Source organism: Pituophis catenifer, unplaced genomic scaffold, assembly GCF_029215685.1.
Source record: "Pituophis catenifer annectens isolate HBS135680 unplaced genomic scaffold, rPitCat1.0.hap2 SCAF_8, whole genome shotgun sequence".
Taxonomy (NCBI): Eukaryota; Metazoa; Chordata; class Lepidosauria; order Squamata; family Colubridae; genus Pituophis; species Pituophis catenifer.
In genome coordinates, this window is record NW_027256888.1 from 26,797,763 (window position 1) to 26,811,806 (window position 14,044).

At 37.8% G+C, this 14,044-nt stretch overlaps 1 protein-coding gene across 5 annotated transcripts in view; it reads right to left on the minus strand.

Annotated features, from left to right (window-relative positions):
- Nucleotides 1-14,044, minus strand: part of BOD1L1 (biorientation of chromosomes in cell division 1 like 1) — a 139,946-nt gene that overhangs the window by 47,756 nt on the left and 78,146 nt on the right. For 4 of the 5 annotated variants that reach the window (XM_070948415.1, XM_070948416.1, XM_070948418.1 and 1 more), the window contains exons 11-12: nt 6,540-6,607; nt 5,300-5,366 (exon numbers count right to left, since the gene is read on the minus strand). The exons of the other annotated variant lie outside the window; for it this stretch is intronic. In XM_070948415.1, coding sequence (XP_070804516.1) covers nt 5,300-5,366; nt 6,540-6,607 — 135 coding nt within the window. The remainder of the gene's footprint in view (nt 1-5,299; nt 5,367-6,539; nt 6,608-14,044) is intronic. 5 annotated transcript variants of the gene reach the window in all.

Consider the following 14,044-nt stretch of genomic DNA (forward strand, 5'->3'; position numbering starts at 1 on the left):
CAAATTATCCAAATGGAATTCAGATCAAATTTTGTCAATACGATATCCACAAAAACAAAAGGCTAACATATTACTGAATGGAGAATTAACTAAGGCTTTTCAAATTAGAAAAGGGGTCCGACAAGGGTGCCCTCTATCCCCACTTTTATTTATTATAGCACTAGAAGTACTTTTGAGAAAGATTAGGAATAACAATGAAATAAAGGGTTTAACAATCAGAAAAGAGATATATAAGACACAGGCATTCGCAGATGATGTGGTATTAATTATGGAAGAACCATTAGAATCAGGCACTAAAATTTTGGAAGAATTGGGCAATTACGGAGAGGTAGCAGGCCTTAAATTAAATAAATCCAAAACTAAATTATTAACAAAAAATATGACAGAGGTAAGAAAAAAAGCACTGGAAGAATCAATGGAGATCCAAACTGCCAAGAAGGTAAAATACCTGGGGGTGTGGATTTCATCAAGGTGCTCGGCCCTCAGAGAGGATAATTATTTATTGATTAGAAATATTAAACAGGATCTAGAAAAGTGGGGAAGACTACAGATATCATTATTAGGTAGAATTGCAGCAATAAAAATGAGCATATTACCCAAGTTATTATATCTATTCCAAACGGTCCCTGTTAAATTAGATAAAAAAAATTTTTTGGAGCTCAATATCATCATCAGAAAATTTATTTGGGAGGGAAAGAAACCAAGAATAGCAATTAGGAATTTACAGGACAAGAAGGAAAGAGGGGGTTTCGGATTACCTAAATGGGAGTTATATCAAAAAGCTGCAAACCTAGTATGGCTGAAAGATTGGGCAACCCTGAGAAATAAAAGACTGTTAACTTTAGAAGGGCATGATCTCCAGAAGGGCTGGCATGCATATCTCTGGGATACTGGGAAGAAGATGAAAACTTATTTCCATAGGCATAAAATAAGGGAGATCTTATACAAATATGGGGAGAGATGAGACAGAAGCACTATAGGAAAATTCCGAGATGGCTTTCCACCATGGAGGCTATAATATATCCAAATGTATTAGAAATGGGTAAAACGGTCAGATACAATGAATTATTAGATGGGGGAGGGAATCTTAAAACAAGGGAAGAATTGATGGAACAAAGTACTTCTATAGACTGGTGGCCATATAACCAAATTAAATCCAGATATAAAAAAGATAAGGAGGAATTTGGCATAGAGACAAGCATAAATGGATTTGACAAGATATGGATGGGTACGGATGACAAAATTCTAGCTAAATTATATAATTACTTATTGGAGTACGATATGGAAGAGGAAGTAGTTAAAGAACCGATGTTAGCATGGGCCAAAAATATCGGACAGAATATAAATCTGAACAAATGGGATTCAATATGGAATAATAATCTTAAAATGACAAAGGCGACAGCTTTCAAGGAAAACCAATTCAAGCTGTCTTATAGATGGCATATGGCCCCAGCTAGGATAGCGAAGATCTACCCCAATTCGAGCCCTAAATGTTGGAAATGTGACCATCAGCAGGGTACTTTCTATCACTGCTGGTGGACTTGTAATCAGGCACAAAAATTCTGGAGGATGATATGGATGTGGATTAGAGAAATAATAAAAGAAAATTTTGATTTCGAATCAAAAGCCTTTCTCCTGGGAATTTTGAAAATTGAATATGCAAAAAAGAAAAAGTACTTAATTATACATATTCTGACAGCCGCTAGAATTTCCTTTGCCCAGTATTGGAAAGAAAAACAAATACCACCTCAAGAACATGTTATTGGAAAAATGAACAAATTGACTTCAGAAATTAATGACAGAGAAGATTCGGAATTTTATAGCGTGTGGGACATGTGGTACGAATGGATGGGGAAAAGAAATAAAGAAGGAAATAGAGTATAGAGATTAAGTATTAATTAATCAACAAAATCCATGGAGAAATGAACAGTATTACATTTAGTCTTAGAGATTTGAGCACTATTATCTTTAAATGTTTTGAAATTAAATTTAGCTTTAAGAAATAATATCAAATAAAAGAAAAGTAATAATGCATGTAGATGTATATATGTATATATTTGCACCAATGAACCGAAAATGTATTGAATGTATCACTATATGTTATAATAAAAATCAAATTAAAAAAAAAAGAAAAAGAAAAAGACTTTACCTTTTTTTCTGATAGACATCAATCTTTCTCCAGGATTGATTTTATATTAATTACAAATGATCTCTTTTCCAGGGTGAAGAAGATGAAGATTTGTCCAAGAGTTTTAACGGATCATGGTCCAGTTTGGATGGAGTTAGAGTATGGAAGGGGATCTAAGAGGTCTTAGAGGTTAAATGAAAATCTGTTTAGATATGAGGAAAATGTAAAAGAATGTAAAAAATTTATGAAAGAATTCTTTATCATAAATATGCATAAGGGTACATCTATGGAAATGGTTTGGGATGCAAGTAAAGCATATATGAGAGGCATTTTGATATATTTGAATAATAAATATAGACGCAAACAGGAAAAAAAAGAAAGAATGTAGAAGAGGAAATTAGAAAAAAAGAACAAGCTTTGATATTGAATCCAGCAGATAAGAAAATAAAAGAAGCAATTAATTTATTGCGAGGGCAATTTAATATGTTAATGGCAGATCAGGTCGCAACTAATTTGCAATATGCTAAACATAATATTTTTTGTAATGCTAATTTATTTATTTATTTATTTATTTATTTATTTTTCAGATTTCTATACCGCCCTTCTCCTTTCGGACTCAGGGCGGTGAACAGCCAAGTAAAACACTTTATACACAAAAGTTAAAATAGATTTAAAATAATTAAATAATTTGGCCCATAATTTAAAACATTTCAAGTTAAAACCAATTTCAAATTTTAAAAACCCATCATAAAATCAGGACAGCCCGGCTAACTGAAAGAAGTAGGTTTTAAGGGCTAATAAACCAGGGAGGTGGTCAGCATATTTGTTAAGGAAAAAACAAAAGTCACAGACTATAGAGAAAATAGAATATAAAGGTAAAGAACAAAATATGATTAAAAAAGCATTTTTAAAATTTTATACGAGGTTGTATGCTAGTGATAAAATTCAAGGTACAGATATAGATAGATATTTACAGAAAGAGAATATTCCTACAATTACAAAAGAGCAAAGGGAGCGTTTAAATCAACCAATAACCATTGAGGAGATTATGTTTGCAATTAAGCAGTTGAAAGTGGGTAAAGCTCCTGGGATGGATGGCTTGACAGCTGCTTATTATAAACACTTGCAGTTAGAAATGGTGGGACCACTCAAAGAATTATTTACTAATATACAATCTGGAGGAGATGTACCCCCATCTTGGAGGACAGCTTATATTTCTCTGATTCCAAAGGAGGAGCAAGACCACACCCAGCCAAAAAATTATAGGCCCATATCACTCTTAAATACAGATTACAAGATTTTTGCTAAAATATTAGCAAATAGGTTAATGACAGTCATGCAACAAATGATTCATAATGATCAAACTGGTTTCATAAATGGCAGACAAATGAAGAGTAATGTAAGGCAAGTTGTTAACCTATTGGAGTATTTGGGGAAGAACAACCACATCCCTGCGGTGCTGATATTTCTTGATGCGGAGAAAGCATTTGATCGATTGAATTGGCAATTTTTATTGAAAATAATAGAAAAGATGCAGTTTGGAGAACATTTCACAAAATCTATTAAGGCAATATATCAGAAACAAATAGCGCAAATAATAATTAATGGTAGTTTAACAGATACTTTTAATATAGAAAAAGGAACAAGACAAGGATGCCCTTTGTCTCCATTATTGTTTATCTTGACTTTGGAATTTTTGTTAAGTAAGATATGTGGGTCGGACAAAATAAGTGGAATTAAGATTAGGCAGTATGACTATAGATTACGAGCATTCACAGACGACTTGGTTGTTACTTTAACCCAACCATTACAGTCGGTTGTAGGTCTAATGGATATAATTAATCAATATGGACAAGTATCTGGATTTAAAATAAATGCAGGGAAAACGAAGATAATAACTAAAAATATGACTATAAATCAAAAAGAAGAATTAGAAAGACTAACAGGATTTGAAATTGTAAAAAAAGTTAAGTATTTAGGGGTCTATATTATGACATCAAATGCGAAATTATTTAAGTATAATTATGATCCGTTGTGGCAAAAAATACAGAGAGAGATGGAAAACTGGAAAAAATTACAATTATCCTTGTTAGGAAGAATAGCAGCAGTAAAAATGAATGTTTTGCCTAAGTTTTTGTTTCTTTTTCAAATGATACCAATACTTAAAAAAGATGAGAATTTGAAGATATGGCAGAAGGGTATTAATAATTTTGTTTGGGCAGGGAAGAGACTGAGAATAAAACAAAAAATAATGCAGGATATACGTGAAAGAGGAGGTCTCAAAATGCCTAATTTAAGACTATATTATGAGGCAGCTGTCCTATCAGCAATGAGTGATTGGATGAATTTAACAGAAGAAAGAATATTGAATATTGAGGGATATGATTTGGTTTACGGGTGGCATGCTTATTTATTATATGATAAGAAAGTGGACAAGACTTTTAAAAGTCATATATTAAGGAATGCTCTATTGAATGTCTGGAAAAAGTATAAGTATAAACTAAACGAGAAGTTACCATTGTGGGTAATACCCAGACACGCGATAAAGAATATAAGTGTAGAGCAAAGGCAGGATGTGATTACATATAAAGAGCTTCTTAACAAGGAAAGAGTTATACTACAATTAAAATCTTTGAATCAACTAAGAGAAGAAAGGACAATTCGAACATGGTTTCAATATGTACAGTTGCAAGCTAGATGGAGAGAAGATCAGAAAATTGGTTTTCTGCAAAATGAGGAGAATTTGGTAAAACAGATTAGAGATCAAAGTCAAATGCACATTAAAAGGTTGTATAATGCGTTGGTAGAAACGCATTGGGGGAAAATTGTTGTAATGATTGTTAAAACTTTTTAAATAAAAAAAAATAGTTCACCTCTTCCTAAGGGAAATAATTAATTACATCACTATCAACCAGTGGCCATCCTGCTCTGTTTGAGACTTCCAGGGAAGAAGAGATCCACTGTTCTCAAGTCCCTTACTTCAGTTCAACTGAAATCTGCTAGAAATGCAATGGAGGGACTAGGTTTTGAGGCTTCATTTTTAATACCTCAAGACACTTCAAGTGACTGGATATACAGTCCTATGTTAAATGTAGATACTGTAGTTTCATTGATTGTGACACCAAATTATGATTTGTCATAAAAATTACTGTCATTAAAACATGAATTTACTTTTGAGAACCTCTTCGGGCTGTTTCTCTTCATAGTGAAGTTCCTTTTCTGGATTTGTACACAGGAGCTGTTATGAAGAAAAGAGAAAAAAATCTCTTTCAACTTTAACAGTATCAAAGCCTAATATACCTCTATTTGAAAGCAAGCATGCTGCTGAGTAAACTGCAGAAGAATAACAACAATGATATACTGTTGTCTTGTCTCTAAAGCAAGGGCAGGAAGCATGGTGACATAGAAAATGCACTCTTGCCAACTCTCTTAAACCCCAAGGGAGTTTTCAAACCTTTAAAAAATCAATGTGGGAGAAAGCAAGAGTTAGATACATCTTCTGCATGATTTGCCTTATCTGGAATTGTGTGTTTGTAAAGCTAAACACAGAGCTTCCAACAGAGTGAATGGAAGTCAAATGAGAAGGTACTGTGACTATGCTGCACAAGAAATATATTTCAATTAAACAAATGAATTAGAAGCTGGAATACTTCAAACAATGTGCAGCTACATACATGAAGCATATACATCTATATGCTGTATTACTAAAACTCTTTTGTCTGTAACCTTTAGCTGGACAAAAAAAATACACCACAAGGCAACAAATTTTGAATCAAATGAGCTAACTAATGGAATGACTAATAAATTGGGGACCACAGAAACCAATAGGACTGAAATTTGGCAAATTTGTGGTCACTTAAATGCTGTCGTGCCACTGCCCAGAGGTTCAGTAGACTGGGTCTGCCCTAATCTTCTGGAGGCTGGGCAGACCAGTCCTTCCTTTGTCCATTGGAGATCATCTAGATCATGGCCCTCTGGAGGCTGAGTAGATCAGTCAGCCATGGTTAAGCTGGCATGAAGTTACTCCCACTCCCACTCCCATTGCTTTTTGCTCTTGGTCATTCTGTTTCTGTTCAGGAAAGGAAATATCTCTAAAATGATAATTCAATGGTCATAGGTTGTTTAGGGGTTTTTTTTTATAAGCATCTATGTTCTATAGCTGTTACTGGACTGCAACTGTTTTGTGCTACTTTCCATATGTTGGCAAGCAACTAGGTATGGAGACTATATTTCAAATTAGGTGCAGTAATATCGGCATGGGCAGACTCCCCCAACAAGAATCTGCTCATGGAACATTTTGTCACGTTACAGTCCAATGTTTCTTGAATAGTCTTAATTTCAAATATTTGTTTTCTTCTAAATTAAGTACAAACAACTTTAAACAACTAATCATTTCAAAACACCATTGTACCTTGTCAGTTGCTGTCTCCAGCCTTGGTTCCAGACTGTTAGTCACAAATGGACGCATCACTTTACTGTCTAATGAAAATAATTTAAGCAATTATAATACAATTACAATAGGTTATAATCTTATCTGGCAACTTTACCCTATACAGATGACTGAATAAAGCCAATTTTAGTAAATTAATTGTTTTTTGAAATTTTATTTGGAGTAGGGGGTTTGGTTCCAGAGATAACAATCTAAAATTCAAATATATTCTGCAGGATCCAATCTGGGTGTGGCTAAAAAGCCACACAAAACAGGCACCATATAAATACCACACACAGAATAGCCCAAAGACACACTCTACTGGAGAGAACTTCCCTGAGGATGGGCTCCAGCATGAGTCCAAAAGCTCGAAAGATCAACCTAGATTAGATCCTGCAACATTATCCTGTATATTCACCTTCATTTGTAATAGAATGTTATTCTGTGTCACTATTTTTAATTAGAATATTATAGTTTGCTTAAATTTTACTAATTTAAATATTTATTATATTTAATAAATATTAAAAATTTAATAGGAAAGCTAAATTTATAATGGAGAAAATTAGATTATGAAACATGTATTATGGCAGAGACAGGCAATACCTCTTTTCATTTATTTATTCAGTTTTTGAAGTTCATTATGAATTTGCTTATAATATTTTAAATGCATATTACTATTAATAAAATAACTTTTGGAGTGGCAAAGTAAGATTAATTTTTACAAGTATTATTTATAACTATCAAATTATATTAATACATTTGTTGTTTTGTTAGAATGAAATACTATCAATAAAATTACTTTCACCTTTATTAGTACAGTTGTGCAAGAATATATATTTTTGAAAGCCTGTGCCTGAACAGAAACATAGGTGTTTCTGTTGATTTGGTTCCTGCCTGGAAGGAAATTAACTGTTTAGGCAGAAATGGATTGGATTAAGAGGAAGAGTGCAGAGAACCCAAGGCAACTGAAGATATGGAGATTCATCTGTTTTTTCCTCTCTCCACAATATCCCATTGGTCTTACCCTGTTCCCCCACAAGTCTTCTCAGCCTCTTCTATTTCCTCTTTTGTACAGAAAATGCCTATTCTATAATGCCTTTCATGCAACAAGAAAACAGAACATACTTTGTTGGCATCCCTCATACTATACAGTGAAAGTCTATTCTGAAGCAGCCTTACATAAACAAGTTCCTATTAATTTGTTAGACTAAAATCCCATCACCCTAGTCAAATAGTAATACTTTGAATTTATACTTGATTGGCCTAATTGTTGAGACCTGGAAAAGAAGAAGTAATAATCAATACTACCTTTACCTATGGGATGATTTGTTTCAGAAAACATGAATTGCTACCTACAGTATGTCCAGAAACACAGATCCATTTAAGTCATCTGTGGCAAGAAATAAACTTTCTTTCAGGAAGAATTATTTCCTGCATTATTCATGAGGTTGTTTGAGGGTGGCTAACACAATTTATCATGACATAAAGATAGTTAATTTTTATTTTCAAGTACCTATGGTCTATAAAGTTTTTTGGCAATGTAATATATAAGGTGGTCCATAAAGTCTGGAAATAGTCTCTGATTCCTTCCAGGTTTTGCAGACTATAGCCTTGAGTATGGGCCAAGCCAGCTATGTTCGACAAGGGATTTTCATAGAATTTCTTGGACATTTATCGTAGCCTATAAAGTCACAGTACAGCTGTCACTTGTTGAATCTAGTTGAATAATTCCTTATTTCATTAGATTTTTCTATGCTCGTGTATGTGTGTTTGTGTTGGATGTCCTCTTTGGTGTCCTTTTTCTTAAGACTAAGTCATCCTTTCTACAATTCTCCACTTAATAGTTAATTCATTCTTCCCATTCCTAAAGCAGGTCTATATTCCTTCACAACCAGGAAAAAGAAAAAAAGCCTTTTCTTCCCACATAAAGTTGCAAACTGTGGGCACTTCCATATTTCTTCGAGAACATATTTCTTTTCTTTTCTTCCATATTTCTTCGAGATGAACTGACAGCTAGAACTTTAGATCCAGGCTGGCCAAAAGGATAGACTGCCCTGGCTTAAGGAATGCAAAAACCCACCAGCCCTGACTTGCCCACTCCATATTTTGTTTCACCTGAGACCTGAACAACTCAGATGTTCTAGGTTTTGGTTCTGCTGAGGTAATATGATTCCAAATAGAACTTTTGAAATATGAAGTTCTAGAGTAAAAACAAAACCATCTTTCTATTTTGTTCAGTTATTAATACATTTGTCCAAAAGATAAACTGCAGCAGAATCATTTTATCACAGCTGAAATCTAAATATGTAACTTTTTTCCATTTTTCAACATTTTTTTTTTTTTAAATTTGATTTATATGCCGCCCTTCTCCGGAGACTCAGGGCGGCTTACAATGTGCTCAGCAATAGCCTTCATCCTTTTGTATATTTATACAAAGTCAGCTTATTGCCCCCACAAACTGGGTCCTCAATTTACCTACCTTAGAAAGGATGGAAGGCTGAGTCAACCTTGAGCCTTGGCGAGATTCGAACCCTGCAGTAATTGCAGGCAGCTGGTCTTAATAACCAGCTTAATAACAGGGTGCCTTAAACCCCTGTACTACCAAGGCTCTTTATATAATATAATATTATATTGCTGTGAGGTCCCGTACATCCCTATCGGGCCATTCCCTGGATGTTCCTTTACAACCTCTTTCCTGTTTCTGATCTTCCTCTCACTTTGATGTACCTGCTTGGGAATGGGAGTGGGAGGAATTGGCCTGGGGCCATGAGTGGCGCCTGAGAACATCTTATCACCATCTCAGCTCGAGTTCTCACAACAACTTCACACCTGTGGATTGGCCCGCCTCGGACTGGGCATAGGGGAAAGGTTCTTCTGCAACGTTTAATCTAACGGTTCTAAGTGGGAATTTCAGATCCTACCTTCCTTTCTTTGCTATCAGTTTCTCTCAATAAAAGTTTCCTTTTGAAATAATGCTTCTTTCAAGACTTCTGCTTTCTTGAAAGGAGAGGAGAGGCAAGTCCTTACAATTGCTTTATTATCTATTTTCACAATTTTCAATTCTTTCATCTCAACTGTGTTAAATATTTTTTACTAATTACTTTTAACTAATTACTTTTTACTAATATTCCATTTCCTTTTTATAAATCATATTATCACATATTATTTCTACCTTATTTTTCCTAATTCTAAGATCAGTTTAATTACTCCTATTTTGCCAAGGTTTTTCACTCTAATTCTCTTATTGAATGAAACAGCTTGTGATGGTGTAATATATGAACAGAATCAATTTATTCACATTCTGCTCCTTTTTGTCATTTTAAACAACATCTATTTCTTCTACTGTGTTTCTCCGAAAATAAGACCTGGTCTTATTTTCTTTTGAGCCCCAAAATAAGCACAAGGCCTTATTTTTGAGGAATGTCTTTTTTTCCCACACAGGGAACTGTGCAGCGTGTCCGGCAGGCTGGTGCCGTGACCATGAGCCAAGAAGGGGGTGGGGCTGGCCGCCTCCTGTGTGAAAAAGACAAAGCAAAAGACAAAGCAGACGGGATGTGGAAAAAGGTCCATTCAGAAAAAAGAAAACAGAAAGGCAGAAAGAGCAGGGTGAAAAGTCACACCCTTCTGCCCGCTTCACCCTTCTGGAGAGAAGCCAAAGTTTCGATCCCAAAGATTTGGTCAGGCCTGGAAGCCAGCTTCTGTATTAGGCCTTCAGACCTGCCATGTTTACTACTGTGGGAAACTGGGAGGGGGGATTGTATGGAACATGGGTGATATATAGTCATAATAACATTCCTTTCTCAAGAAGTCAAGGACAACTTGCTCTGCACCTGGAAACTGGAACTGGGAGGCATCTCCAGTTGGAACGATGTTTGATTGGGTCATGTGATGGAGTTTTGGGCAGGGACTTGAACTTTTCTTTGGGTGGGGAAAACCTGGAAACTTTCAGATTCAGGTTTTCCCAGATGTGCCAATATGACATCTCTAATAAAATGTAGCTTTGAGGAATTTCAAGCCTTGGAGTTTTCTTTCATTGGGGGTGTTACTTGGAACCCTGACAGTCAAACCCTTCTGCCCGCCAGGTCACTTCACCTTTCCAGAGAGAAGCCAAAGTTTCGATCCTGCTTCTGGGGTGGAGCGCAGTGCTGGGCACATACGCAGCCAGCCCTGCAGAGCACCAGCCGGCTTTGCCCGGCCTTCCCCAACAGGAAGGAGTCTGCTGCCTTCCGTGGGGCCCTTCCATCCTTCCTGCAGTTGCAATCCCCCTCCAGCCCCACAATGCTGCCCAACTCAGTGCGGGCCCCATCCAGACGGGTGGTGAAGGACACTGTTGGGGCGGTGGGGCCTGCAGAACCGTGATGCTGATGGGGTGAGGCAGTGGCACAAGTCCCAGACATGGCATAGGAGTGGTGGCAGGAGGTGCCCTACTGGCTTCCACCACCAGGTGAAATGGGAAGGGGTCGCTCCAGCTGCCGCCTCATGCTACCAGCATCAGGCTCTGCAGTCGGATGATGAACAGACCAGGCAAGATTGGGCGGGGATTGCGCCATGCCATCCTACATCATCCCCCAGCTCTGCCCCCATCAACAGTTGGATGAGATGGCAAAAGAGCTGTTCCGCCCATTCAATGACATAGCTGCCCACCTGCCTCTTCCCTTTCCCCTCCCAAGCCAGACTTCCATGCTAAAGAGGCTGGGCAGGTGAGGCTCAGTCCCCTTACCTGGCCCCTCTACGCTTTTTCGGAGCTAGCAATGGCAAATATAGAAATACAAGTTTATTGAAAAACCACCCACACCAACCACTATTAATATATTAACCCAACCTCTCACAAGAGTAGCTGTGTAAGAATACTATTTAGATGAGCACAAATATGCTGCAGCAAGACTGAACATTAGAAAAAGGAATCAGATCATCTATACATCTTCCAAAAAAATGGATATCCATGCAACTTCATCAAAAAGTGCCTGATCACTCAACCCAATAAAGCCCTCAAAAACATCCTAAATCTGTGATAGCGAACCTATGTGCACGCATGCCACAGATGGCACGTAGAGCCCTTTCTGTGAGCATGCCAGCCATCGCCCCAGCCCAGCTCCACGGGGGCAGAGCCTTCCCCGATCTCTGCAGGTTCCACCCTCTGCAGCTGCCTCTCCGTGGCAGGAAAGCAGGAGAAAGCTAGGACGTGATGGGGGGGAGAAACTGCAAAGATCGGAGGAGGCACGGAAGGCAGGAGGCACTCAGTGGGGGGAGAAACTTTGGAGATCTGAGAAGGCAGGAGGCAGCTAGGATTTGATGGGGAAGAAACTTTGGAGATCGGAGAAGGCAGGAGGCAGCTAGGATTTGATGGGGGAGAAACTGCAAAGATTGGAGAAGGCAGGAATGCAGGAGAAAGCTAGGACGCGATCTCCACAGTTTCTCCCTCATCGAGTCCTAGCTGCCTCCTGCCTTCTGTGCCTTCTCCGATCTTTGCAGTTTCTACCCCCGAGTCCTAGCTACCTCCCCCCCACCCTATTTTGGCCCTGAAAAGCCTCCTGCACCAACCTGGAAGCCAAAACAGGGGCCCAGGGTGCATGCGCAGGGGGGGGTGCATGCACAGGGAACGTGCATGCATGCGCAGGGCGCATGCACAAGGGGCACTCACATTGCATTTTGGGGGTTGTGGCACACGCACGTCCATTCATGCGTGCACGTGTGTGCTTTGGGCACTCGGCACCAAAAAGGTTAACCATCACTGTCCTAAGTAAACCAAAAGACCCAGCAGAAAGCAGGAGTTTAAGGACTGCAACATCCTGTACATAGGACAAAAGGCAGAAGACTAGCAGAACACATCCATGAGCATCAACTAGCAGTCAGAAGACAAGATGAAAATTCCTTAATTTCACAACACGTGGATAGACTTAACCATAGTTTCAGCTAGGAAACCTAGACTATCCTAGATTAAGTCCAAAACACTAGAGAATTCCCGGAAACCTGACACTCTGACAAATTGACCATCAATAGGCACAAAGATGTAAGCAACATCTATATACCATTCAAAAGAGACAATCAACAAGGGAACTAAAAGACCAGACCATCACCTCACCAGCAACCAACACCCAGGTGACAAGATTAATGCTAAGATTAACATTAGTCCAACAAGAAGCAAACAATACCCAATTAAGGAACTCCCAAACAAGCTAACAGTAAACAGCCAACCAAAGGACTACCAAGACCACGCCCAGCAACTCTGACAGGGCAAATTACTAGAATATAAATGAGAGCAAACCCCACTCCCTACTAGCACAGTTGATGTTACCTAATTTGGGTAATGAAATGTCTGCAAGAAAACAACCAAGCTCAGGGAGTACTGAGGAACCCTTATTATAGCTTTCTTTCATAACATGATGAAACTTGAGATAGTTTGTTAATTGATTCCAAACTATATTAAATTTTTTTTAATTCAAATCATTAGGTTTTGTATGCATTAGATTAAAATCCTCAGAATTTTACTATTATTACCAAGTCCTGGTGTTTTCTGAGCTTGGTTATTTGCTGTCAGCTCTGCCATCTTTGCTATGCTTCACCAAGCTTGATGGCATATCCAAGGAGAGGGTCCTCCTGTACCCCATTTTGGCCAGCAGAGTGCTGCAGGCCAACCAGGCAGAAAACGGGGTGCTGTGGGGGGGCACATGGCCCCACTGTGCCCCATTTTGGCTGCCAGAGACACTGAGTGTCAGTCCTTTGTTATTTCCAGGCTGGCCCCATGGGCCAGATTTAAGCACCCCATGGGCCTTGACTTTGATATCCCTGTTCTACATAGTGGCCATTAAAGAGCTTATTCTTTATGTTGTAGATGATTTCTGATTTTTCTTTTTGGGCTTAGTTTACTTAAGATGTTTTGGAAGGACTTTGTTGGTTTATGTACCTCAGTAATGCTGTGTGGTTGTAGTAGACCTTTGGCTGTTCTGAAATTTTCAATAAATGGTAGTGTTACCCTTTTATCAAAGATCAAGTTGTTATTAACCCACTACAGTGATTAAACCTATTATGCTACTCCAAAAATGGCTCAACCCAGTACAGAACCAACAAGGATAAGTGCTATCATAGAAGGAAAAAAAAACAGGAGTCATCTACAATATGTCGTGTAAGGACTAACAACTATGTAGGACAGACAGGTAGAAGACTAGCAGAACACTTCAATGAACACAAACTTGCAATCAGAAGACATGCTGAAAATTCACAGCACATGGACAAAATTAATAATAGTTTCAACTGGAAAACCATGAGCCCCTTAGATCAAGCTAAGGTTATATTCTGTAAGCCGCCTTGAGTCGCTATGGGCGAATAGGCAGCAATATAAATCTAATAAACGAACAAACAAACAAACCCATAAATACTAGGGAATTTTTGGAAGATGAGATACATACAAATAAACCATATTCACAAACCATTCAAAAGAGATGAAAGACTGGAACACATCCTTTCTAACAGTCAGATAAGCAGGAGTT